The sequence below is a fragment of the Spea bombifrons genome, chromosome 2, assembly GCF_027358695.1.
Source record: "Spea bombifrons isolate aSpeBom1 chromosome 2, aSpeBom1.2.pri, whole genome shotgun sequence".
Taxonomy (NCBI): Eukaryota; Metazoa; Chordata; class Amphibia; order Anura; family Pelobatidae; genus Spea; species Spea bombifrons.
In genome coordinates this window covers 99,316,813-99,344,277 of record NC_071088.1, presented here as the reverse complement: position 1 = coordinate 99,344,277, position 27,465 = coordinate 99,316,813, and the positions used below count along the sequence as shown (strand labels likewise).

Sequence of the window (27,465 nt, the reverse complement as noted above, 5' to 3'; positions counted from 1 at the left end):
TTTATTTCTGTAGGTTCAAACGATGCCGTTTACAAATCGTACAGCACTGAGGATTATGATGGTCCTATATCAATTACAAATAACAATGGCATAACAGCAGACACAGCCGAAAAAAAAGAACCCCGGTGTGTGCATCTCTGACACACTTTTCTCTGGTGCGGTCATGGAGACCAGTCTCATAATGGAGTAAGGGGGTGAAACCTGATTACTGCATAGGGCTACAGCATCTCCTAAAATCTAAGCACCCTTTAATGTTTCTAGGGCCAACCACAAAAATCTTCTATAACCTCAAAGATGGAAACGTGTAGGTAGGCATCCTTAGATTTGACTAAAGACATCTCACCATTTTGTTTCAATGGATGATTTGCTTCTTGTATTCAATGCATTCCGAGTTTTCTACTTATGTTCAAATAACTTCCTACTTATGTAGAAATATGCTTTTACATAATTACATATTGTCATTAAAAATTCTGAGAACACAGTTGATGCTTTTCCCGAGCAGCTTTTAAAGAAGAGATGGTGGTGCAGCAATGCTGGTTGTTTATTAACAGGACATACTATACAGAAATAGAAAGTAATAAACTTACAAGAAGAAACACCAGATAATGAAACACATTATCTGTGCTTTATTGCCAGTTGATGACACAAAAAAGACAACAGAAGAAAATTTTGGGATATCGTATAATCATTTTTTTTTTTTTTTTTTTTTTTTACATAAAAATAGTTTTGCAATGTATTTTTGTTTTGTTGTTAAGTTTGTTTTTCTCTGTGTAATTTTTTATTTTTATTTTTCTTTTTAACTAGAATAAGTTTCTCTACAATCTGGTAACAAAAGCCATTAAGATGTAGGTTGTTTTTTTTTTTTAAAAAAAAGTCGTACAAACAAAACATTTTCATATTAAGTTCAGTTATTGTGATGCAATATTGTCAAAGGTACAATTCTTGGAAACAATTTGGTTAATGCGAAAAATGAGCCGTCATAAATCAGCACTGTGTGTTTCTGAAGGGTCACGCTTCAGATCACGTTAAAATGTCACGTGACACCACTTCTCAGACATGAATGAACAAACTAAAAATAAAACATTCTTCTTGAACGTTACAGTATTACAACAGTGCAATATATTTAATGCAATTTTGTTCTTTCATGTATTGATATCTCTTTAAGCATCAGTTATAAAAATTATGTAAATCAGGTATATTGTATATACTGCATTTACATCAGCTGCAGTAGTAAGGTGCAATATTTATATTTTAATTACATATAAATATGTATATACATTACTTGAGTTCATTGTTCTACAATAAATATGTGATTTAAAACTTTTTTTCTGAAGGGAAAAGTATAAAAAATATTACTGGGGATATTATGAAAAAATCGTTGTCAGCTATACTATAATTTATTGGCTTTGTGTGCATTATTTAAAGCACACATTTTTGTTTTTCTCCTTGAACCTGTCAAGTTGTACATTATGCATTTTGCAAATTCAGCAGTTGATGCTGTGTTATTAAAGTATTAGAAAAGCAAAATATATTTAATAGTTTAAACATTGCATCAATGGATACATAAAATATCCCCTTAAAGAAGGTCAAGTATTTGCTGGCATTCTGAAGTATTGCATGTATTTTCATATATTCACAAACCATTGTGTATTGCTTAAAAAAACGTAATAAAAACGGTAACGGCATAAAAGCACTTTCATTCTTCAACACTGTTAAAACGAAGCCATGGAATTCAACGATTGTATCGGATTTGGTTCTTCATTTTTTTTTATCTTTTGTTCTTAAGAGTCGCACAAAAACGGCTCCAGTGCTTGCTTGGAGTCCTTCCAGTTGTGGAAATTATTTTTGTACCATTCAACTATCAAAACAGAGAAAATAGTTAATTTACTACTAATAAAACATACTAAATTGTAACAGCTTCCTACAGCTCTGCCTTGAAACCGTTGTAAGCCTCTCGTTGCTGCATCAACTATCGCCACATCATCAATAGCTTTAAAACAGAGACATTTCAGTCAAGGTGTCATTTGTCCCTGATGTCAGGGATTACCATTTTTTAGTAAAATTTCAGTTGCAAATGTAGGGCCTATCACACGCATAAACACATCTATTATGAATGCTTTCAGAATATTACGGTAGGGGAAACCGCATTAAAAGCTGAATTCCGTTTGTATATACAACACTAGATAACAAAGACTTAAGTTTATCGACTCAAGTCAGACTTTTCAGGAATTTAACAGTTTCGGCATTTCAAATTCTGTATGTTAAAACTGATTGAGAACACAACTCATTGAGTTCAAACCCCAATTTTCCTGAAAATCCCCACTTTATTTAATAAATCTTTAAAATGATAGTAAAAAGTGTTACGGCAGAAAACGTTTCAGGCAACAATGCAAGTGGCTCACAATATGCAGTGGGCATACTTTGCTTTTTGGTAGTAGCATTAGTTTATACTTTTTGGTTACAAGTATTTGTAGTTTACTACTTCAAAATGGGAAAATGATTGCTGTGAAAACTATTAATGTCACATTTCAGAAGCAGCTACCCAACGGGATGTAGCCTCGTTATATTTATTTATATAGCGCCAGCAGATTCCGTAGCGCTGTTACAATCAGTGTCATTAAAATAGTTTAAAATCCCACACAATCACTGGTACAAAGGAGAAGACGGCCCTGGTCTTACAAGCTTACAATCTAGTCGGTTTAGGCATGAACCTTAAATTATTAATGCTAAAACGAACAATGCCGCTCAGAATTTAGGACATACTTGTTCTTCTAATGCCATCTTTCCAATGAACTTGAGGTCTCCAACCTAAACTGTGAATTTTTTCAGACTTCATCGGATATCGTAGATCATTTATAGGTCTAAATAAAACAGCAAATATTACACAATAAGTAAAATGTACATTGAACAAAAACACTACTTTGTGTCTCACTCCACCAAATTCCTAGTGGAATAACCCAAATTATTTAAGTAAATTAGAAGAATGATGGAGAGAAGCATGTAAAAATATACAAGGATTTAACAAAGTACAGAAGGGATTTTTATTTTAAATGAAAAGAAACGTTCAAAAGGCTTAGATGTAATAAAAATGAAGCTTTACTTTATTGTGAAAGTGGTAGATAAGCACAACAGCCCCCCATCAGAAGTGGTAGAGGCTAATACAGTGAGGAAATTCGAACATGTATTGGATAGGCATGTGGCCATCTTGAATTAAAATGAGGCCAATGACTGATTAAGTCCTTACAGCAGGAGAAGACAGGCAAACTAGATGGGCCAAATAGTTCTGATCCACCATCAAATTCTATGTTAGCACCAAAATCTTGATAATTGAGAGAGGCAGACATTATTATAATTTATGATCTGGGAGAAGGATATAAAACCACCACTTTAATAAAGTTTCAGTGATTAAATATGATGTTATAAACTCACTGGGGATGATATATTAAACGCACATAATGAAATGAATCAAATAATTACCTGCATTATTTGATTAAACAAGTCATATGTTTATAGTGGCTCTGTCATCTACAAAGAGGCAGTTTTAAGATCTACTGATGAATTCCTATTTTTTTATGCAACACTGTCAATTTAAACCTCATTCTAGTCATTAACCTTTATTACTCTCTGTATAGCTCTCTTTACGGGGAACAGGCTTTTAATACTCACTGTGTGTGACTAATGTCTTTCACATTCATGTGGCTAAATGCAGGCTAATGTATCTGTGCAAACAAGGACGCCAGCCACAGATTTACAAGCAAAGCACAGATTGGTCCAAAGGTTCTGTTTATGAAAGCAAGTTTTGGGCATAAGGAATAGTGGCTTAATCCCAGAGCAGGGAGTGCAATGGAATAGGACTGCAGAGACGCCTAACCATCTCTGGTCCCAATCTACTTTCTTGCACCTGCCGGAATATGAGAGAAGGGCCATCGCAGTGAAACGGAGAGATTGTAGTAATAATAATGCTAATAATTATTTGTGGTACTGAGGACACACTCAAATTCAGTGGTATACCATTGGTACTACTTGATATATAGCCAGTAGAAGTTAAAATTTCAGTATTCTAAATACATAAGATGAGTTGCATGTTACCTTACATACCATCTTAATTCCCCAGGAAGGCTGTTTATCAGTTTATTGTCTCCAAGAGGTAAGAAAGACAGACATGTATAATTTCTATCAAAGTCAGATCTTTCTCTACTTAAATTTACCTGTCATTTACATATTCCACCCATTCCTTTGTTTCGGTGTCTGTTGTTGTATCTTTGATCTAGGCAAAGACGATAAACAAGAAACATTAGCTATTATACTATATCTCATCAAAGCCAGTAAAACCATAAGCGGCCTTTATTTCCCCAGGTTATCTTTGCTTAATTTCATCCTAATACATTTCTTGTAAAGAAGCCAGACCAATTGGCATTCTGTTCCATCAAACTGCTAGTATCCTAAAAACCCTAAAGCATTTGGGCTATCAACAATCGCTTTAATCTAAAGAAGGTTCAGTCATTCTGCTGCTGAAATGGGAGTTGTAAAAACAAATGCTTAAAATAGTTTATGTAAAATATTAAATTTTTCATGTTTTAGTAGTTTTTTAAAGCTCAACAGCACCCCATTGGAACCTTGAACTTCCAAACACTCACTCACATACACATTACAGGCAAAGTTGACACCACGTCTGGGGAAAAATATTAATTATGGCATGGCTTCTTTTTGGTTATTATTGGCCCCAAAGTTAATTTTGTTTTGAGGCCCACTGATAAATACAGGCTACGTCACAACCTGGAAGCTTGTTAACAGGACAGTCTTGTGATAACCCCTTACTACTACTTTCCCTGAATCTAGACTCCACCATGCCACATAATGCTACTGAAGAACACTAGAACCAAGAAGTATGTACATCAGTGACTTACCAATTCTATTAACTCTCTAGCAAGTTGAGATATGGATATTTCAAAACTGGTTCCAACATTGTAAATTTCTCCAAGTTTGCCGGTTTTCAAAATGGTCAGTAACGCTTCCACAACGTCCGTGGCATACAGGAAATTTCTTGTCTGGTGTCCAGTGCCGTGGATACAACTTCAAATGTAAAGCATTACAAGCAAATATATTTAGCTGTATACTACATTTTTACAGTTTGGTACACGTAAAAACAGCACAAAAACTGTATTAGTAATATAAAATGACATTTATCTATAGGAAATAACCAACTTTTGCTGATCTTGTACATCGGTTACTGAACTCGGCTGTGTTGCAGTACAATACTCTAGACTAAAGTTTTAGCCGAACCTTTCCAAAAACACACATTTTCACCTAAAAAGTTTGATAATGTTCAACACTCTGAAGAGACAGGACCCCTTGAAATGATAACAGATTTAGTTATACTATGAAGAACGCTTCATAGTATAAATTGGAAAGGAGAATCAACTTCTATGAAAACTTAAATCAAAACAATCTTATCTAAGCAATCATATAATTTTTTTCCCCTGTAGATAGCTTAACTAATACAGAAAGCTGAAAAGGTTTAGCGGTAATACCGTACTGTTTTCCTCTCAATTACAGTCCTATATGTTTGTCAGTTTAGGTGAAAGGTTAAACATTAGGTAGTGGTACTAAGTTGTAAATCTAGAGCTCTACCAAATACCAAGAGCCCTCTCTGTATGGACGTATAAATGCTGGCACGCGGGCTAACATTTGGTCCTCAATTTTTGGAACACGTAGAAGAAATAAAGAATTTTCATTAGCTTGTGGTTTCTCAAAATAAAAGATTGCAATATGAGGCACCAGTTGATATGTGAAATCTTTTCTTAAATGGCGACATGACAAGTATATTTTGATGAAATAACGAGTGACGTCACTGCATAATTATGCTCTCCGCTGTCCTTACTTTGATGATTAGACTGCATTAGTAAATAATGCTATTTAAGTACAGAGATTGTATAACTGGTTTTGAACTACAAAGTTTTTAACTGCGTTGAGTCACCCATTTTTAGCTTGGTCAACAAGCCTACGCGTGATGTACAAATGGGTCCAAAACAGAAAACAAAAATGTCCAGAAATACTCACCATTTCCTGTTGTGCTGCAACAAAGAAATAAATTTGGGTATAACCTAAACAAATGCAAAAAAAAAAACTAATTATTGAGTGTGATACATTCAAACAGTCACACACTCAAATGCAAAGCAAGAAAAAAAGGAACCTCATAACAAGTATTATGTTCATAATAAATAACACTGCCGTCCAAAACACTTCTATATTGGTTAACCCCTTTGCGACCAATGATGTACCAGGTACGTAATGAACATATGCCCCTGGAGGACCAATGACGTACCAGGTACATCATGGGTTAAAAAGGGTCCCATGCCGCATGCCGATATGATTGCGAGGTCTTGGTTATTGCTGACTGCTCTACTTGCAGATAGGTCAGTCTAGAGCAGATTTACTACAGCCAATCACATAAACTGATAGTTAAATGACAAAGAACGTGTCTCTTTTCTGTCTCTCTCCTTCTTACTGTGATTGTTAGTTGGAGGCAGACTGAAAACCGTAAATTAAAGTGGTTCCCGAGTCCTTAGAAAATAAATAAAAAAATATTTTTAAAAAAAAGTTAAATTAAGCCTGAAATATATTTTTGGTGTTTTTCCCCAAATTATACTGGCTGTGGATAATTTATATACCTGTAAAACATAACTTTTTATTTTAATTGAATAAAAAAAAAAAAAAGTCTGGCACACATGTTTGAAAAAAAAATACATATAATTTGTGTGGGTTCACCAAATGAGAGAAGGAAATAACTGTTGAAGAAAAAGCATAGTAAAAACAAAAAAAAATTGCTCTGGTCCTGTAGCGTCATAGCAATATAGAAACTACATATTACTAATGTACAGATCATTGTTTGCAATGGCGTACTGTAAGGGTTTTCTTCCAAATGCGCTATTGTGTTCTCATTTCAGGTGGGATCTATGACACCTCTTTAGTACTAGTGGGGACACTAGACAGGACTGACCACAAAAAAGGCAACATGCAAATCTTAAAAAGGAATATTAGGGCTTTCCTCCTTGGAAAACGTTGCATGCTTTGAACGATAACCTGTGAAATGATGTGTAGGGCTCTCCTTTACTTGCACCAACACGTTAGCCTGTCTAGCAGACAAGCATATCAACAGTATCTACCCAAGCCCAGCCACTACGTGCGGGCGCCAGACGGTGCTGTCTGCCTTACATCACAAAGCAAGTAGCTTTCCCAAGTAAAACATTGCTTTGTTTATTAAAAGACAACAATTAGCGAACCAAACCAGGCTATTTCATGGACACCAATAACAATAATGATAATAAAACTTTTTCAAGAAGTAAAAACACTTTATTAAAAAAATATTATTAAATAAATACCAAAACAAATATAATGCAAAACATGAAACAAAGTACAAATAAAAATTAGTCATTAAAGGGTCAGTAAAGCTTTAATATAAAGATTATATTTTTATAAAATATCAGAAGTTCTGATAAAGTATAATAGGATAATGATCAAAACGCAATTTATTTTTTCATTTTTATTTTCAATGTAAAGTTTTATCACTAACAGGACTGAAAGCTAATATAAACTGCATTTTGTTAAGATAACAATTGGAGATTTATTCACATTATATGGCCATACAATGCTTAGCCCGCCACTACACCTCTACACTATAGGTGGGTCCTAACACTAAATGCTTATATGGTGTTGCTTATATGGAGCTAAATATCTTCAACTATATTACTTGCCATGGACCAAAAGGTCTTCCTATTTTACATATACAAAGACACTCCTATCTGAAAAGTTTAGTGAACAAACCCCAGCTGTTTGGTCACACGGTTACAATTCTCTTACCTTTTCGGGATACTGATGTGGTCCATAAACATTACTGCATCTGGTAATCACAACTGGAAACTTGAAATAAAGAAATAAACATGATGAGTCTCAATTTTAGATTCAGGTACAAGTCCTACTAGGAAGTAAAGGCTAGTCTTGTTAGTTGGAAAATATTTGCAATTTCAAAATGGCAAAGGCTAAATCTAAAAATTGAGGTTTGTCAATACTACATATGTAATATGTGGGCCTTGGTGTCCTAAAAACCATCTGCCTCCTTAGTTATATTGACTACGGACCTTTTACTCAAACAGTTATCAGTCATTCAGAAGACACACATGCCAAACTACTCGAGGGCCTCGCCACTCTTCATCTGTAAGGAGGGAATTTGCTTTGTTCTGTGTAAGCAAACTGTCTTTATCCACAACCACAAGTCTCAAGAGGTGCATTTCTTAAAGCCGGAGTTTGCAAGTTGAACATTTCTACACCATGGCTTCACAGTGCGGCATGAAAGTTTGGGCGCAGCGTGAGGTCCGGTTCAAAGACTTGCGCAGAATGCGTGGGAACTAAGTAGTCAATTATACATTTTATCTATTCTATCAGTTATTTTATAGCAGTCTGTGTTTCCAATTTATCATAAAACTAGAGTGCAAGCTATTTGTCATTAACCCACTATGCCTTTTAGGGTATCGTTTGGGTGGCGATTATGGAGTTTTAAGGCTTCATCAAGGGAGCCATACTGCCAACACACAGGGTTATAATAGCTGTACTTCTGCTTTCACACTGGACAGATTGCGGGGTAAACAGTTTCAGCTGTGAGCGAAATGAGCGACAGCTGGTGAATTGCAGAGCAGGTAGGAGAATTTGCTCAGTATCCGAAATACATCCAGAGCAGCCTAAATAATCCTTTCACACTTCACGACATATGGCTGCGTAATGCTTCATTTCCACACATACCCTACTGAATAGAGTCAAGACTCCCTGCGCTAATGAATCCTCGGCTATCTCAATGCCTCCTTACCTTGTATCTTTCCCAGAAAGACAGCACAAAGCTTTCTGCAGCTGCCTTGGACGATGCATATGGATTTGTTGGCCGTTTTGGTGAAGTTTCATCAAATTCCTAATGAAATATGAATTTTAAAACATGGCAGTGGACTGGAAGAATGTTAAAAACCTGCATAAAAACAGATTCTATAGTAAAAGATTAATCAAAATAAATTTCCAACTGGGTATTAGTTCTACTTTTTAAAGCACTACTTCAGAAACGTACTCTGAATTCCAATGTATATTTAAAAAAGAAAAAAAAAAAAAAACATAATCTGAAATGCATGGGGTAGTAAAAAAAAAATAAACACTATTAAACTATATACATACATTTTATATAGCTTATGCACAATAAATAGATATCAAATATATAATATATATCTATATATACACACATACACATACATATATACATACACATATACATATATATATATACATACACACACACAGGGTCGACAAATTTGGTTTGGATCTAGGAGCCAGCCAAAAAAGTTAGGAGCCAGCTTTTTTCTTGGGTTTCTGGGGTTTGTTGAGCCTTGCCATTCACTAACACCATACAGTAACAGGCACATGCTACCATCTTATGCTCACAAACAGTAACACGCACACATGCTAACATTCTACACTTGTGTACACACATGCTAACACTAATACACAAACTAACACGATATGCTGACATACACACTCACGCCATACCGTAACAAACACCGTACAGACTATTACCACACGCTTACACATATGCGCGCGCACACAATGGCTAACACTAATTATATATATAATAATAATTTATTGTGGGAAGGGGGGTAAAAGAGGGCTTCGCATTGGCGCTACCTCAGTCATGGAGATCAGCCACACCATCGCCTATCTTCTGCCATTGTGAATCCTGTGCCCTATGCTTCCCTGCAGGGGTCCGGTGAGGCGAGCGCCGTGCAATACATGCCCCCGCTGGGAGCCTCACAGCACCCGCTACACCACACCCCGCAGAAAAGCATAAGGTTTCATGATGGCCGCCCTTAAAAACTCTGGGTGGCAGGAAGTGGTTTATAGTCGCCATGGCACCTGGTTTTTCAAGCCCTGTATGTACTTATGGATATATACACACACATACACAAAGAATATATTCGTAAAGTGGTACTTAACAGGAATGGATTCTCATCCATGTTTGTAAGTAAATATTATTCACAATCTGTAGTGTATAAAAGGTACTCTTACCTTATCAAGACTTCCACCATACACTTCATCGGTACTTATATAAACAAACTTTTCTACTCCTGCTCCATACGCGGCATTTAGAAGAATACATGTGCCATACGTGTTCACATACGCAAATTTATAGGAATGCCGAAACGAAAGATCTAAAATCAAGAAAACAGCAACAAATTATCTTAATAAAAATGCATTTTTTAACATCCAAAATTGACAGGCGAGTAGTTGTTTTAACCCTTGCTGAGTTAACTATACATTATGCCGTGCCAGCCAAACTTTATCTGCAGCAGAAGTTCACTGTGGTTGAACCTTAATAATGCATAGTGAAGTCAAGGAGATGAAACACATCTTTCCTGCCAACTCACCGTTTAGTGAATAAACTCATCTCTATATAGGTGCTGCACAAATCATGATTCTGGGTCCCTGGGGTGAAACAACCGGATAGCAGGGTAAGCCAATGGTCTGTTCCCCTGTGCTTTTAAACAGACTGGAAATGCATGCGTAGAGGATAGAGGACGTTCCCCTGTGCTTCCAGAGCATCCTGAAAGGTGTACCAAGTAAGGTACTGCGTGCCTGGACCTGTGTGTGCCATCTGGGGGGCTTTTCCCAGAGACTAGCTAAATTGGTGGTGTTAGGAAGGATTATGCTAGTGGACTGATCATTTAGGCGAGCAAAGTATAGGCCACAGAAGGTTCTTTAAAGCCAGTGACTGGTAAATGACACGTGTGGCTGCGTGCATCCCACGAGGACCATACGCTAAAAGGTCAGGATCGACCACATGTGCAGTAATAAAAAGTACGTGAGAGGCAACACCAGGCACTGACCTACCCGGTATTTGCGCAATGGCCAGTACGAGCCACTACCAAACTATATCACCACCAGAAAATTAGTCAATTCCAGTTTTCATCAAACATACATACTGCAGGCATTTTCTCAGCAAAGACGCCATTCAACCTACTCTTGACACTTTGAGCAACAAAATGCAGCATTGGATACATCATTCCTAGCACTGCTTGTTTCAGGGTCAGATCATTTAGAAGAGTATGCCTATAGGCGGTTGCCATAGAAACCGTTGCCACTGCTTTAAGGTTTGTGCTGGTATGAAGAGATTAAACTTTCATTGTAAAGAATAAAATAAAATGTGTTTTCTTACCACATTAGCGCAATAAATGTTTCTCAAAACGGAAACGCACCCAGCTTGCGCCTTCTGTGCATGGCCGGGCAGGCCCGGGCAGCAGCAGCCCACCTGACTCAAAGCAGGGGCCAGATCAACATTATCAACCTAAGCTTTAACCTCATCATGTCCGTGTATGCAAATTAATGTGCGGTTACTACTTATACAAAAGCTCACTAACCAACGTAATGCCAAAAATATTACAAAAACAAAAATATTGCCATTAAATATCTTACCTACATGGGTCTGTGCAGCAAAATGCAACACAATATCAATATTTTCTGTCTCAAACAGGTGTTTTATGAAATCCGAATCACAGATATCACCCTGGCGGTAGAAAGGAACATATCCAAAAAAAAAGAATCATAAGAAATTAATAATAATAACAATGACAATAATATTTAAAATACGTAAAATAAAGTACCCTTCAATGTCATGGATTATGTCTTTGGGCTAAACTGACCACCCGAGAAACCCTAAAAGCAATATAAAGGCATGCATTCCAGGGTCTTAGCAAATGAAACAAAGCATTGTGGCTAGTGAAACAACCAAGAGAATACTGGTTTGAGATACCAAGAACTGTAACTTTACAATAATTACAGAAATAATAAAAACATATAAAAAATACTTACTCCTCTACATTACACAATAGTAAAGGACAATCACACATAGTAAGCCTAACATCTGGCATCACTAAAATACAACTGATTAATATATGAAATATTTGAAATGAGAACAGGTTGGTTTTTTTGCTTTTTTTTAATTATCATTAGCGTACAATTTACAGAGTTCTGTATCGGGAATAATATTGTGTTCTGACTCGACATAAGACACGTTTAAGCAACAAAAGCTTTGCTGAAGGGCATTGTAATTCTCAGAAAACATGTTAATAGTCACAAAGGTAATTACGCTGATTAAAAGATTATTACGGAACAATATATAAAGTTGTTGACTAGTTAAATATCCAAACCTTAGACCCATATAACTGAACCGCAGAATTAAAATAACATCGGGAAAAAAAGCGTATGCCAATTAGCACATTAAAGCGTCTTATTAAAGATTATGTGTAATAACACAAAATTCGACTGGTTTACTTTGTAAAGAAACTTGTCTATATGTCATGTGTATCTCATTACTTTAAGTCGACATACATCTACAGGACAAACTTATTTTAGGAAAAGAATGTTAAAACGTATAGAATGGAAGCAAAGGTCAAAGCGGTTGGTACTCCACCTGCAAAAACTTGTAATTCGGTCTATTCGAAATAGGCTCAAGATTTTTCAAACTGGCGCAGTAATCAAGCTAGGAGGAAAGAGGAAAAATAAGTTAATAAGAATACAAGACTGTGAATCAACTGTTCGACAATTCTAATTGTTGGTGAATCATTCAGGAAATCTGCCTATTTAGTAATAACAATTTTCTTAAAAAGCAGACATGTCACAAAAATAGCATATATATAGATTGTAAAACACTGATTAAAAGCGAGTTCTCGTGGTAGTCTAATATGCCCTGTTTGCAGAAAACATGTATAGGTTATGAGAGGGGAACTGAATCAATATGCTAGTTTTACAAATCTGACCAAAACAATTATTTGCTGTTTTCACATGCAAGCAAAAGTTCAGTGACAAATGACTTATGATAGATCATTTATAATAATTTTATATATCTATCTATATTTATATATAGATAGATATATATATATATATTCCCCTACAACCACCTCTAAAACGTTCCACGTTTCCTTACCTTATCAAGGTTAATGATAAAATAGTCAGGATGGGCTTCCACCAGTGATATTATCATATGTGATGCACTTTAAGAAAAAGAAAAACATATTTAGCATATATATATATATATATATATATATATATATATATATATATATATATATATATATATATATATATATATATAACTATATACACACACACACACACACCTACACACACTTACACATATGGGAAAAAAAAGTTCCCTTTTGAACATCCATAATAGTGTTATAATAATAGTTATTTACTTTGGCATTGAAGAAAAGTAGGCATTAATTTCATTTTGCTCTGATAAACTCCCTTTATCTGCAGACCATTACAGTGATCTAATTTTAAGAAGAACCCATGTATTACACCTCTCCCCGTGAAGGGGTCCGTAGTAACCTGCTTAGAGGTTAGTAAAAACTAGGGGTGAATGCGCTGAATGGAGAGAACATGAGCCAGTGAGGTCGGCAGAAGACATCTGGTCTTTGCCAACCTTAAATGGTTAAGGTGTGTGGGTATACGTTTATATATGTATAGTATTTGGTTTTAATATATGTATAAGCTTTTGCACATCTAGTGTATGGAGGTAGGTGGATGATCATGTTGTCTTATCAGCCATGTTGAACCACAAAACAAAAATCTACAATGGATCTGGAAAAATGGTTTCCACTGTGGAATAGGAGACAAGATAGAGCTCAGATGAATAAATTTTACATCCGCCCTTCTAAAGAAAAAATAAAGTTCAAGCGCCTTGGGGCCTTCAAAATTCCAAACATTTTGTGATAGCACAGGACCCTCACAAGATCATGGAACCTTTCATGAGTCCTCTACTGCAGAGATCAGCAGCAACATTTATCTTGAAGAACAAAAGCATTTTTATAGTACAAACATAACTGTTGAGGAACTGTTCCATTACAAAAGCAGTCCAAACCATTGCACCCGTAGCAATTCACATGACATGATTTCACATACAGGCAGATAAGAGCTGCTGCCACGGCATTATGTGCCCCATCAAAAAAAGAGAGAGCTTGTCCATTCATCCAGCACTCATGATCTACTCAAAGAAAAGCTTTGAAAAAGAACAAGAGAACTTTGGGGCATATATTCTAGAAGAATAAGTGATGGGTTGACTCAATGGAGAAACATTCCTGCCAAGCTTCCCGTCATTGGTACCAATCTAATACCAATGACGAGAAGCTACCTTCTAATACTTTGTGATGACAGAGAGACCCCTTACTCCATACCCTCCCTGATGAAAGAGGATCACTGACTTTTTCCCATGTGCTACATTTTACAGGCGAGTACACAAAACACGTGATGGCCAGAGCCGAAGCACATTGCTACCAACAGTGATTGAAACTACTAGTGACCAGGGCTGACCAGAGCTCACGGGGGGAGCATGGAAGCCGAGTGTTAGATTCTTGAGCCACTGAAGGCGTCGCTAAATAAGTAAACTTCCCGCATAATATAAAGAAGCACACATATGTCTACCACAGTGCCTGCCAAGACACTGGGGTTTATTTACTAAACAGAGAGTTAACAGGATTGCAGGAGGCTTGCAGGACGTAGTTTCAGTGACTTCGCTATACATAATGAAAGGTCAACCCCAAGCTGCTGCTGCAGGAAGAGTTTAGTGGACCATGTATAACGTATAGTTAAATCAGTGGATTTCTTCAAATTCTCATCCACTGAATTATACATTATACAGGACCAGCTAAGCACTTCTTACTGGAGAAACGTGCCAGTATCGGCCCTTCATATGCACTATGCAGATGCTGAATTCTTGCTTTTTTTATGGTGTTTATTGGTCGTTATTATTCTAGCAGCAACCCGGGAATCTGTATGTGTATGCCTTTTATGCTTTCAGGTTGTGCGCTCCCCTTTCTATACATTTTTTGCCAATATCTATGCTTTGTGGGATTTTAAATAGTATTTGCTGAGTAATTGAAGTTATTTTTTATATTTTGCCATCATATTCCATAGTGTTGTACAATGGGCAGACAGGAAAGTAAGTGTCTATAGAGATCAGATCCCTGCCCCCGAGGGATAAAACATGTATATATATAGGACGTATATATATATATTTTTACATAAATAAAATAAAAACATTTATATTTTAGAGCTTTGTGATCTAAGGAATAATCTGATTGCCTTTTGGAGTCAAGAAGGAATTTTTCGCCTACAATTTGAAAAGTTGATAAATAGCTTGATTTGGGGCTTTTTAACTTTGCTCGAAAGAGATTTTTTTCAAGTTTGAGAAATCCTTTTAACCATTGCATCGACACGTTTTCTACAGGGAGGTGGGGGTATTTTGCTAAATATCAAATAATGAAGAGTCAAAGGACGTATATGCCAACTTGGCGCATGGAAGGGAGCTGCTCGCTTAACGGTGTGTTGTACAATGCACTTGTGTGTGAAGGAATGGCAGTGTTCAGTTAGCACACATATGATGGGCTAGAGCTACTCCTACAGGTGTACATGGGAGCTCCCCTTAAGTACGTTTAGGGCCTGTGAGGGCCAGCAGAGGGTTACCAGCGTAAGCCCATCCGAACACATAGCGCAATGATGTATTCCGCTGTCAGCCAGAGCCTTAGTGAATACACCCCACTAACTAAATAACCCACAATTATCGCGTCCGGAATACAATCCACCGGGAGTTGCCTCGCACCGGACTTACATGAATCCAGCCCCGCCGGTCACAAGCACCCTCTTGCTGTACCCATCACACTTCTCAGCTCCCATTTCACGACTTCCACCTCTCCCGTGAACAGCCGTGACCGACAGGACGGGCAATTAGAAGAAAGCCTCCACTACGAGTGCACATGAAACATCCGTCCCGACTGCGGTCCCCTTAGCCTGGTGTAAAGACCCCGATACGTTTTCATGATCTGCCGCAAAGCGACCCCGCTCTTAGCGATAGTATTCAGTCCGTACTTTACGCCTATACCTGGCAACGTACACGTAGCACGCCAGGCCGGTAGCGAGCAGGGTTTCGATTTCTATTAAGAAGAAACCGGCCCCTAGCGCGCGCCCTCCTATTGGGAGCTTTGCCTGTCATGTGACCTACAGTGCCCCGCCCGCGGACCCTGCTGCAGATGTGGCGGCTGGAGCTACACATGTTACCGGGTTGGATATAAGCTAGGAGATGCTGTGGCTGCTGCTGCTCACCGTGCTAGCCCTTCTGCATAACGCCCGGGCTAAAACCGTACATGGCAGCTTTGACAGCGCCCTTGCGTGGCATAACCGTGGGCAGCACATTGTCACCTTTTTGTTCCACGGTGGGTACCGTATGCCAAGTACATTCATATTCATGCATTGCCACCCAGGCTTTGGGCCTGCTTGCCATGCCTCGGCTCAACGGGGTTCGTGTTCACTTCAGCTTCCTGCAAGCGCTTTCATAACGGGTCACAGATACAGGGCTTTAGCGGCGGGTCAGGGGTGGCTGCCTGTGTATATTAACCAGCAGGGATGCAGGGAATCACGTGACTTCATTGTACAGATATAACATATATGTTATTATTTATGCCACGTTGTTATTTGCCACAAACGTTATGTTTGAGTCACTCACTCTCCAGGGCACACAGCATGATAACCCCTACTTTGGAAATTAAATGGATCATCTACTTAGGGTGGAAAGTGATCTAGTGTGCCTTATGAGCTCACAGACTGGCACACCAAAGACCAAAATCCTGGAATAACTTTCTTTAGTTAAAAAGTTACATTTGTTTATAAAAACTTTATATATATATTGGTTTGTAATATTTTATTCATCAAAGGGAGAGTATAATCTCCCTGACATCATGTGAATTTTTTTTCCAGTGATTGGCAGATTCAAGCAACCAATCAGTAGCAGGAAAATGTTCCAGCTGAAATCAATGGGAATACATGAAACATGTGAACTGGGGTTTAAACAGACCCCTGCATGCAGCGTTCTACAGAGCCAGATCTGCCTGGGGTAAAAACATCACGTGCAGGGAGAGGCATTCAGCCGAATGCATCTCCTGCGGGGCATTTAGCTGGGGGAGGGTTCTGCAGAATACCCTCAAGCACTTGCAAAATAGACCACATTAAAAAATCAAGTGCATTAAAGTGCATATGTTGGCTGGAGTATTAAAAAATTGACTCTGTTCACAATGTTTACTACTTTAGCTTTGTTGCACATATTAACTTGGTTTTCGATGTATCAACACCTGATTGAAAGTGGGTGCCAGAGGTGTGCGACGCCTGACCCTGCGCAATGACTTGGCTATATAATGTTATAGCAGCCCAAACCACTGTCGTGTTCAATGCTTCTCCCAAAGCCCTAAAATGTCGGCCCCCCCGCCAGAAGCTAGTCCAAATCCGCCTCACCCAGTGAAGGTATCATTGTGCATTGTGTAATCATATCCATGTATTTGATACATCTAGAAAACAATAACTTATATATATTAGGTGTAGCCAAGCTTTCAAGGTAAAATAGCTCTTTCCAGCAATTGTATATAGCAAGATTGCTAAAACACCAACATCAAATCACACACTGTACAGGAAGCAAACTATTCATTGTCTGAAACATGTTGGGTTTGTTTTTGTTTTTGCAGGTGATCAAGCTGTGCTTTGTGTCAGGATCACCAATGTTGCAGCCGCAGTTGGCAAAGAAGCCGCTATCTACTTGTATCAAGATGAGGAATGGGTGAAAATGCAGAGGACTATGGAGGAATACAGCTGTCCCGAGAGGCTTTCGCTAGCGTACGTTTCAAGTAAGTTTTCCTACGTCTACAGATGTTATTCTGCAACGACAGATGTGCGCTATACACAAAATGCACTATTTCCCAGATTGTATTTGGGTAAAGAGCACAATATCTGGGAAGCTGTCTTACAAAGAGAAATCATATGTGAACCAAAGTGGAGGGGGTTTGCAGAGTCACCATTCAATGGGCTTCATGGAATTTCTTTGGTCAAACAGTTTGGTTCCAGTTTTGTTGGATGTTCAAGCCTTTTACCATCTTCAATCCACTTTCAGTATGAGTTGACCATGCAAATGAGTTTGTAATTGCTCTAAGATGAACATCGTCATCATTTGAACTCACTTGTATTTTTTCTCTTGTTGAAATTCAACAGTGGCTTTCTAATGAAGCAGAGCTACACTAATGTAACCATATTAATGATCACATCATTTTCATTACCAGGGTGCGTATGCTGATCAAGTGTCCGCGTGCAATTTAATTTCCGGGCTATATGTTATTTTTTAGCTTTCGTGCTATGTATCCTTATTTTGAAACATTCAGATTTACAGTTTTTGTTGCAGGTACATAATATGAACAGTGTTGTGTTTTTTGTTTTTTTCCGCCCCATAAGCTATTATCTCATAGCACGCATTTTGTGTTTTCTTACAGTACCCTTGAATCAAACAGAATATAACTACACCCTACCACAGATTGTGTCCCCGAAAGCATGGTATGCCATTTATGCAGACAGATATACATGCTTGATGAGCTATGAAGACCCTAACACAGATGACATAACATTTGAAGTCACGCTACTGAATCCTGATGCAGCAGGGAATCCATTTGATCATTTTGGGGCAGATGAATCAGGTAAAAGTATTTTGTGAGGTATCCGGAATTCAGTCTTTTCTGTCTTATGAATATTTGGGTTCTTGGGATTTCCAAGACCAGGGGTAGCTCAACTGCCTATTAGAGAAAGCATTATTTGGGTAGAGGGTGTGGATTTCCCCCCTAAATTATTGCCTTTGGCATTAACAAGTTGTAAGTGGAACTGAAGACTAGAGATTGCTACTGATTTTTTTTTATTGGGATGAAGTTCCAAATCGGAATACATTTGCTGAGGAATGTAGACTGAAAAGATGTAATGTTAAAAGGTTGCATATATTGATTTTTCTATGTATATCTTGCCTTTTCAATTACGTGCGATTTTATGTAGTAAGGAGACATAAAATGAATTTATGTATAATATTTAATAATAGCAAATGTGAGATCTTTGCAGTATGGGAAAGGTAGAAGACGTATACTCAAGAAGATTAATATAACATGACACAAAAAATAGTAGCCATATATAAAAATATATCCTATCAAATATGTCATTTTGCTACCTATTTTAATCGCCTGTTAAAATTTATGGTGTGCCATTTCTCTTGCCTCTTTAGGACTACATGAGTTCTTTTTCCTCTTGGTGCTGGTATACTTCGTGGTCGCTTGTATTTATATCCAAGCTCTCTGGCAGACTGTTAAGAAAGGTGGCCCGATGCATACGGTGCTCAAAGTTTTGTCAAATGCACTACTTTTGCAGGCCGTGTCTGCCTTTGCAAATTATCTGCACTTCTCAAGGTATTTTGTGAAACTTTTGTTTTGTGTGAATGTCTGTGTGTATATATATATATATATATATATATATATATATATATATATATATATATATATAAAATAATAATAATAAAAAATATATATATATATATTCCAAGTAATTTCTTGTTTTAGGTATGCTAAAGATGGTAAAGGAATACCTCTTATTGGCAGTTTGGCCGAATGTGAGTATACGGTCTATTTAATCTGTTTAATATAAACCATTCTGTGTCTTGTTAATCCAATGATTTGCAGGCTATATTGTTTACTTAACAGGGGACCTGTGCAATTAAAGGTATATAGTTTTAAAGGGGTCTTAATGCCCATTTTCACTATATGGGCTACTGAAGCAAATAGTCTTTACTTTCAAGATACAAGTTACACTTGCCTTTAAACTGATTTTAGTTTAGATTTCTTTGCTTCCTGTTTTGTCTAAAATGTTACCATTTTGTAGGTAAAAGTATCATTGTGTATTTTATCATGTAATGTTCATATTGGCTTCTTCTTTCATCGTTATAGTGTGTGACATAGCCTCGGAGGTGCAGATGTTATACTTGCTGCTAAGCCTATGCATGGGTTGGACTCTCAGCAGAATGAAGAAATCTCAGGGAAGGCCACTTCAGTGGGATTCTACTCCCACATCCACTGGCTTTGCTGTGGTGGCTGTCTCGGCACAGGTCTGTTTTCTTCTATATGTGTATTTAATGTACACCATGCTTCAGATCATAGAATGATAAGGATAGAAAGCAAGGTCACAAGGGGAGGAACAATCAAAGGAGCATGCCAGACAGTTGAGCAAATTAAAGAAGTAGAATATGGCGCTGCTTACTATATGTTAACACAAGCATTATATCCAAAGAGAATAATCATAGCTTTTACTGGTGAGCAAACCTGAAATTACAATTTGCCTGTCACAAATCTGATCTGATTATGGTGAATCCTTGCATTCGTTCCAAACTGTCCCAGTGAGTTGGAAATTATTTTCATTTCCTTAATTATTTATTCAGGGCTATAAACATGTGTACGTTCTAAGACACTTTGTGCCTTACCTGCAACCACATCACTGCTCTACTTGTGTTATCAAGAGTGTTAGTCGATTAATGTGTGACAGGTACAGATACTTCAATAGACAAATAATATATATATATATATATATATATATATATATATATATATATATATATATGCATTTGTGTGTATACATTGTACAATACACTTTATATAAAGCAAGTCAAAAAATAATTAAGTTGCTTAGAAAACATGAATTGCCATACATTAGCATATACAATTATTTTAACAGGCCTTTGACCTTTTTGTGGTTATTTTTATATTTTTTTCCAGATTATTTTGCTAATTTGGGAACAGTTTGAAGACACAGATCACCACAGTTACCATGCTCATCGGAGCTTGGCAGGGACACTCCTTATTGCATTGAAAATGTGCCTCGCTCTGTCACTGGCTTGTGGCTTGTACCGCATCATAACCATGGAGAGGAACACAATGAAGAGACAGTTCTATATCACATTTGCAAAAGTATGTGTCTCTTAGTAGTACTTCACTATTCTATGGGTATTTAAATAATTCTCTATTGCAAATGTCAAACTTCAGATAAATCTAGTAAACTTGATCTAGTAGACTTTCTTTTCATTTTTTTTTCTGTTAGATTTAAATAATCCCTCTGTCCTAACATTTTACATTATAATCTTGATGTATGTTTTACGCTGTGGCTGAGTCTTGGCTTGGTATGGTCATGGCCTTTTACGCTTATTCTGTGGTATTAAACTTTCAACAGTTTGAAGAAAATCTGATTTTGAGTTGAGAAACTGGGTATATTGCCCATATTCTGGCTCATATTAATGCTGCTGTAATCTTTAGGACTCATTGACTCCATCAACATGACAACTAAGACCTATGCTCTTACTGTTATAGATTCAAGTTCTGTCTGGCTACAACCTTGGGCAACAAAATCTTATTCCTTCTTAGGAAGGATGTTTGAGGATTTTTTTGGAGCAGCATGCTTCTGGTGATGGGTTTTTGTTGGCTTAACATTAGAAACCCCTAAGGTATAAGTCTGGTTCCTTCCATTCCTGGAGCAGCAAGCCCTCATATTCTCCATGTCCTTTAGAGACATTCCTTACAGTCATATGTGATTTTTCTCCAAAAAGTCAGTAAAAAAAAAGGAAACCATTCATATTTCTCCTCCAAGCTTTGGATTCTAGTTTTACATTAGCAGAGTGGCTTTCTCTTTTACAGTACGGCTTGGGAATTTATCATCTGGTATGGTGGGTTCTTCACATTGTAACTTAAGGTTATGCTCTAAAATTTTCTCTAAAACAACAAATGATTTGAGGTATCTTCCCTCCCTTCTGATCCATATAAACATTAAGCCTTTTGAGGCATGATCAAAGGTTTTCATTCCAGTACTATCAGCCGAGGAGAGAGACTATGAGTGTATTTTCTGCTACAAGTGCACTTCATTCTGTGAAAAAGGGAAATTAAGTGTTTAGGACACAAGTATGTGTGTGTTTATTTATATTTTTATTTATTTTTTTTAGGTTCAAAATCCTTAAGTGAGTTTTGTGTAAGAAACTGATATTAGCTTTTGTGTACATACAACTGATTCAACCAGCCATAAGAGATCACATGAATCACTGTTTTGATTTTTTCTTTCCAGGGCTGCTTCTTGTGGTTTTTGTGCCACCCGTTTTTTGTGGCCATTTCCTACATGTTTAATGAGTATCAAAGAGAAAAGGTATGTACTAAAACCGGGCATTTAAACATTTAAAAGGTTTTGGAAGAAAGTTGTTTGAGGTAGGTGGGTAGGTTTCCTTTGGTTCCGTAAGGGTTTTTATGCAGTTTCCTATTGGTGAAAACTTTGCATAAGTGTCTCAGAAGTAATACCATAATCTCAGATATTGATATAAATTATATGTTTCTTAGTTTGTATGTAGTCTCCCTACCCCCCCATATATTATAAATATTGTAATGTGTTCTTGTTTATGGGTCACAAATTAGTTTTCTAGTGTTTTTGTCCCTTTGTCATATTTCAAAATAGCAAAGCTATTAATTGCACTAGTTTTCATTGATAATCTACATGCTCTGATTATTTGTAGGGACCTATATTCGTAAACAATCCTTAGAACTGGCATCTGTAGTTAGTATTACTCAGTTACCGACGAGTAAATCTTATTTTCATTATTTATAATAATATGGAGAGATTACTACAGACATATTTATTATAAGGTACATATGAATAATTGTATGGAAAGGTAATAGCATCTGTTTGTTTTTGTGTTTTCTGTGTGTTTATGATATGTTTAATTTTCCTGTTATGAATAAAGAAAAAGATTTATTACAAAAAAAAAAGAACTGGTATCTGTGTGGCCATAATTATACTACAAAATTAGGTTATATAGTGACAGTAACTCCTTTTTTTTTTTTTTTTTTTTTTTTTATCTTTTCTCAGATGATAACGGTTGGCGTCATCCTTTCCCAGTCACTTTCTATGGTTATCCTCTACAGACTTTTTCTGTCCCATAGCCTTTACTGGGAAGTGTCCTCTCTTTCATCAGTAACACTTCCCTTAACAGTATCATCAGGACACAAAAGTCGATATTACTCTTGACATTGTCAAATATGGCAGCATAAGGCTGTAGCCCACCAATGGACTCCACAGCATCAGGGAAGACTACAGTTTCTACATGAATAATCCATGTAGTATTCTATTGGATTCCTCTATTCATATGGTGCTAAAGGATGCTTTGTTTTCCGGAACCTAGCATGGATTTGCGTACTCTGGTTTTAAATTGGCATCTGTGTCTTTGTGAGCTTATATGTGTATTAGTGGGTGAAAACCAATTAATTCTTAAGACGGTTTAATGTAAAAATGGGTTAAGAAATCCATTGTGTCCATTTGCATTTCAACATCCCATTTCCTTTTAAGATTTTGAAACATTTATTCCAGAAGACACATAATGGACTCTGCGCTTACGGCAACCATGCCACTATAGCTAATTAAATGAAAGAATAATGTTGTGAGCATTGATTTTTTTCTTATACCTTTTGTTTATTTATACAGCTTGTGGGTATTATTATTGACATTTTATTGCAGAAATGTGTTATTATTGATAAACTTTTTTAACTGATTTCTTTTTTTTTTTTGGCAGTACACAGTTTTCAGTGCGGTTTATTTATTTATTTTTTTATCCATACCACTCTTGATATCTAAACTGCGAAATGCTGATCCGGCTTCTCTTGAAAGCAGAAACTGGTTACATTTTTTTATTTTTGTAGGTCATTGTCATTGATAAGTCTTCACACGCAATTAAGCTATGTTAGAGAAATAAATATGTAATACATTCCAATATATGTATCAGGTATAGAGTGCATGTTGTTCTCCCGAACTAGAAATGTTAAACAGATGAGTTGGGTATTCCTAATATACAAGGTGACTTTGCATGGAAGTGTGTTTTACTAAAAGTTTTGTGGCAGTTCATTAAAATGAATTCAGCTGCAACTCTCCTTAACGCTATCCTATGGATTCTGAACAGAACTGTTATTTAACTTTTTAATGTGCAAGAACAACCACTGGGCAGGACTAGCGATAGCTCTACACCGCAGGACCCAATCTGCCACTGGAGCAGCAGTCAGTTTAAATATGCGGTACAATCAGCCACCGAGAATTTGCCCCGTGTGCCAGCTGGCCAGACCAGGCCTTACATAAAAATGGAAACTTTTCAATTATCAGTTCCCTGATACTAAACAGATGTACACACACACTGGCTTGTGAATATATCAGAGAAAGTTGTGTTTGAGAACATCAGATGCTCTGTGGAGTGAAACGTGGGGAATTTTAGTATTCTTATGTTTAGGTCTTATCTAAAATATTAACATCTGGTACACACAAGATGGCTGGGATTTTACCCACAAAGAACTTTATTGTCTAATCCTGTATTACAGATGGCTGACAACCGTATATATAAAAGATACTTTTGGGCCAGTTTCCATGCTTGTGTAACCCAGTTTTACAATAGAACCAGCTTCTATTAAGGGCCCCCAAAGAAGCTTGCCTAGTGCTATACCTTCAATTACTATAATATTGGTTTTCTCATTATCTGCACAGAAAAATTGTGTATAATTTTCTTAAAAATCACAAATATGAATTATCCAAGATACACACTACATCCTTCTCCCCAGATTGACTGGCTGCATAGAAAAGACTGAGAAAACCTTCATTAAACCTGGAAAATGATGGCTGTTTCTAATCTGGCAAATTGGGTGACAGTTGAAAAGAAGGGATGCCACAATTGTATTGATTGACCTATGGGCAATATAGTCTCTTTTATGAAAGGGTGATGTTTCTGTTAGTGGTTCTATTCTAATGTCTGTGTTGTGCAAAGCTATGTTAATCTGTATTTAAACAATACATTACAAACATACACCTGTATGGAATAGTGCACAATATGTGAAATCCAAGCTGCTGTATTTAAATATAAAATATGATAATTAGGGTTTTAGTGCTCAGTTACAGCAAGGTCACAAGCCTTCTCAGGGAGACCCTGACGGTGACTTATTCTGCAACCCAACTAGAGATGTATAAAATGGAATATTGTGACCTAGGTTGGCAAGTCTGGGGGTGATCAGGCTCCCTGGAGAACTGGTTACTTCATGGTCTTGTGGGTGAGATCAGAGCTCTCCATCATAACTATCTAATTTATGCTATGGAGTTCTATTCCTAGCTGGTGCCACCTCCATAGCATATGGTATCCATGCCGTGTGTCAGAGCATCGTAATATGATGTCATACGCTGGTGCTCAGCTGATAGGATAGCAGCACTGAGTCAGGTGCATGTGTATTAATTCAGGATATATTGTCCATGAGACATTACTGATAATACGTCAAAACTATCACAAATATGGGTGTACACTGCATGTGTGCACCATCTTTGTTATCCTTGCAGGTTAAGTGCATATAAAAAATAATAATACTTTAATATGCATTTATTGTTAGGGGCTGTTTTTAGAGCAGTGGACTGACCATGTAATTAAATCTCTCAACCTAGTAGATTTATTTTGTTTTTGTGTGGCTTCTAATCTTATTTCTGTGGGTGGTTTAAATGTATAAATCTGTGAAAGGCAAGAAAATAAATATATTCATGTGGTTAAAATGGCACTGGAAATTGTTTTGGACCTTTATGTGTTTATTCAAGTCTTGTAAAAAGTACAACATGTTTATGTTCAAAGTCCTTTAGCAAATTGGTTCCTCCAGGGTAGCAGACTAGGAGTATTTGTGGAAACCGTCAGTGGTTCTCATCACTGTGAAGATGGGGAGGTATTTGCCCACTGGCTTGACATGGTATCAGATAAATGCTAAATGACAGTAGCTGCAGCTTATGCAAATAAAGCTTTATGACAAATGTAACCGGAAGCATAAAGCATAGACTAAGCAAAATAATATCCAGCAAAAGATCACAAATTAGGCTTTCTCCATAGCCATGAAGAGCTTTAAAATTCGGTTTTCTGGATAGCTTTCCCCACATGAGTATCAGCCTTTGATCCACCAAGGAAAGTGTCATTCCGGACAAATCTGAGTGTGTTCTTTCAATGTGTCATTTAATCCGGATATCATTCTTTTCCAATTCATTGATTTTTCAGTGATAATGAAACAGTTGTCACAGATTAAATTAAAAGAAGTTGTAGAAATGACACATCCAGTCTGCTCTCCTTGAGTTCCTACCCAAGGACGCATAATCAGGATTACATTTTCCTATGAATAATTGAAAGACAGAATATCAACGAGATTTGTTATAATCCGTGTTGGCAAAGAATCCTTCATACTTACTATCCTGTGTGTATTGTAACAAAGCTATATTGTCTTATGTCTTCAGTTTTCCCAAAGCAAGTGCAAGTCTCCCTTTTATATGTATATCATTTATATTCTATATGTATATGTATTCAATATGTTTAGCGTATCATAAATTGCATTGTTGATAGTTATAACACTACACCAGTTACTCAAATAATTGAAAATAATTTTAGATCAATTACAGTTTACACATGATGACTTATTTTTTATGTAATATAGATTGGAACTAAGAATAAAGGTTAACAACGGTGATTATTCGTGCTACTAGGATGTTTCTGAAAATTACATATACGTGCCATATGTGATGCACAAATAACTATTGGACAGTCAACATAAAAAATAATATATGCGATGCAATAGTACTAGTACTAACAATTACACACAAACACATTAATCAGCAAGAATGGCTAAGGTTACCCTTAATAATGCATAGTTCAATCTGTGAAGAAGTGAGAACGGTGATCTGAAACTCCAACTCCATCTTGAATGACTAAACCCCTTTGAATGTGTCTCTCATTCAATGATTTTTAAATGAAACACAATGTAAAAGGAACAATTAGAAACTGCACCAATATATCTGCAAATTAAATGATCTAATGGAAATTAATTTGTATGGACAATTTTGAACACAATTTGTATTATTTGACTAATTCTAGAAGTCCTACAGCACGTCCAGAGGTATAAGGGGGTCTTGTTTTTTGTGTGTATTTTTGGTATCCTGTCTGCCAGCCAATTGTGAAGCGATTTACTAAACACAAGGTTTTGCTCAGTTTAACCTAGAAAATTAGCTTAAAGTGGGAGATTGCAGGTGAGTTTCAACTCTTTGATTTATTCTTTACATTGTGAAGTGCCAATACTGGGAGAAGAGCTGACCTCGTGCTCTGTGGTGCATAGACAATATAGGCTCTTAAGAAATCTTCCCACATTGACTAATAATTTTATACAGGGCCAGGTCACCCCTTCTTGCAGGTGAAGTCAGTGAGTTGAAACAAAAAACCTTATATTAAGTGAATAAATCCCTTGGACCTCCAAAATGTATAGCTACCATTTTCATTATTTCCATTTTTGTGCTTTCAAAAGCTCGTAAGCATTAGTTTTTCTTGATGACAAAAATAAGTCTATATAGAAATTGTATTATTTATTATATTAATAATGGGACCTTTGGACAAAACACAGTACCAACACCTTATTGAAAGTATGAATTTGTAGGTTTGTATTTGAGTTCTAGTAATTTGTCCTTCTT

At 36.7% G+C, this 27,465-nt stretch overlaps 2 protein-coding genes across 2 annotated transcripts; one reads left to right on the top strand and one right to left on the bottom strand.

Annotated features, from left to right (window-relative positions):
- Nucleotides 1–1,677: 1,677 nt before the first annotated feature.
- On the bottom strand, nucleotides 1,678–15,912 carry TGDS (TDP-glucose 4,6-dehydratase). Its single transcript, XM_053455370.1, has 12 exons — nucleotides 15,698–15,912; nucleotides 13,013–13,079; nucleotides 12,500–12,568; nucleotides 11,503–11,593; nucleotides 10,099–10,241; nucleotides 8,861–8,959; nucleotides 7,861–7,920; nucleotides 6,061–6,104; nucleotides 4,908–5,073; nucleotides 4,209–4,267; nucleotides 2,764–2,861; nucleotides 1,678–1,858 (listed from the first exon to the last, which is right to left on the bottom strand). Exons 1-12 carry the CDS (start codon nucleotides 15,760–15,762, stop codon nucleotides 1,782–1,784), a joined length of 1,038 nt encoding a protein of 345 aa, XP_053311345.1. The 5' UTR covers nucleotides 15,763–15,912; the 3' UTR covers nucleotides 1,678–1,781.
- A 191-nt stretch (nucleotides 15,913–16,103) lies between these two features.
- Nucleotides 16,104–23,403, top strand: GPR180 (G protein-coupled receptor 180). The gene is made up of 9 exons (XM_053457626.1): nucleotides 16,104–16,298; nucleotides 17,598–17,756; nucleotides 18,393–18,593; nucleotides 19,163–19,343; nucleotides 19,494–19,543; nucleotides 19,878–20,035; nucleotides 20,700–20,891; nucleotides 22,033–22,110; nucleotides 22,825–23,403. The coding sequence occupies exons 1-9, from the start codon at nucleotides 16,166–16,168 to the stop codon at nucleotides 22,981–22,983; spliced, it is 1,311 nt and encodes a 436-aa protein (XP_053313601.1). The 5' UTR covers nucleotides 16,104–16,165; the 3' UTR covers nucleotides 22,984–23,403.
- Nucleotides 23,404–27,465: the final 4,062 nt, after the last annotated feature.

What these genes read in the sequence shown, in the direction of transcription:
- GPR180 (XM_053457626.1), top strand. Translation starts at nt 16,166, where the DNA reads ATGCTGTGGCTGCTGCTGCTCACCGTGCTAGCCCTTCTGCATAACGCC. An exon ending in AATTATCTGCACTTCTCAAG is followed by an intron (nt 19,344 to 19,493) that starts GTATTTTGTGAA and finishes TTCTTGTTTTAG; the next exon opens with GTATGCTAAAGATGGTAAAG. An exon ending in ATGAGTATCAAAGAGAAAAG is followed by an intron (nt 22,111 to 22,824) that starts GTATGTACTAAA and finishes ATCTTTTCTCAG; the next exon opens with ATGATAACGGTTGGCGTCAT.
- TGDS (XM_053455370.1), bottom strand. Translation starts at nt 15,762, where the DNA reads ATGGGAGCTGAGAAGTGTGATGGGTACAGCAAGAGGGTGCTTGTGACC. An exon ending in ATGGTGGAAGTCTTGATAAG is followed by an intron (nt 8,960 to 10,098) that starts GTAAGAGTACCT and finishes ATATTTCATTAG; the next exon opens with GAATTTGATGAAACTTCACC. An exon ending in TTGCAGCACAACAGGAAATG is followed by an intron (nt 5,074 to 6,060) that starts GTGAGTATTTCT and finishes TTACATTTGAAG; the next exon opens with TTGTATCCACGGCACTGGAC.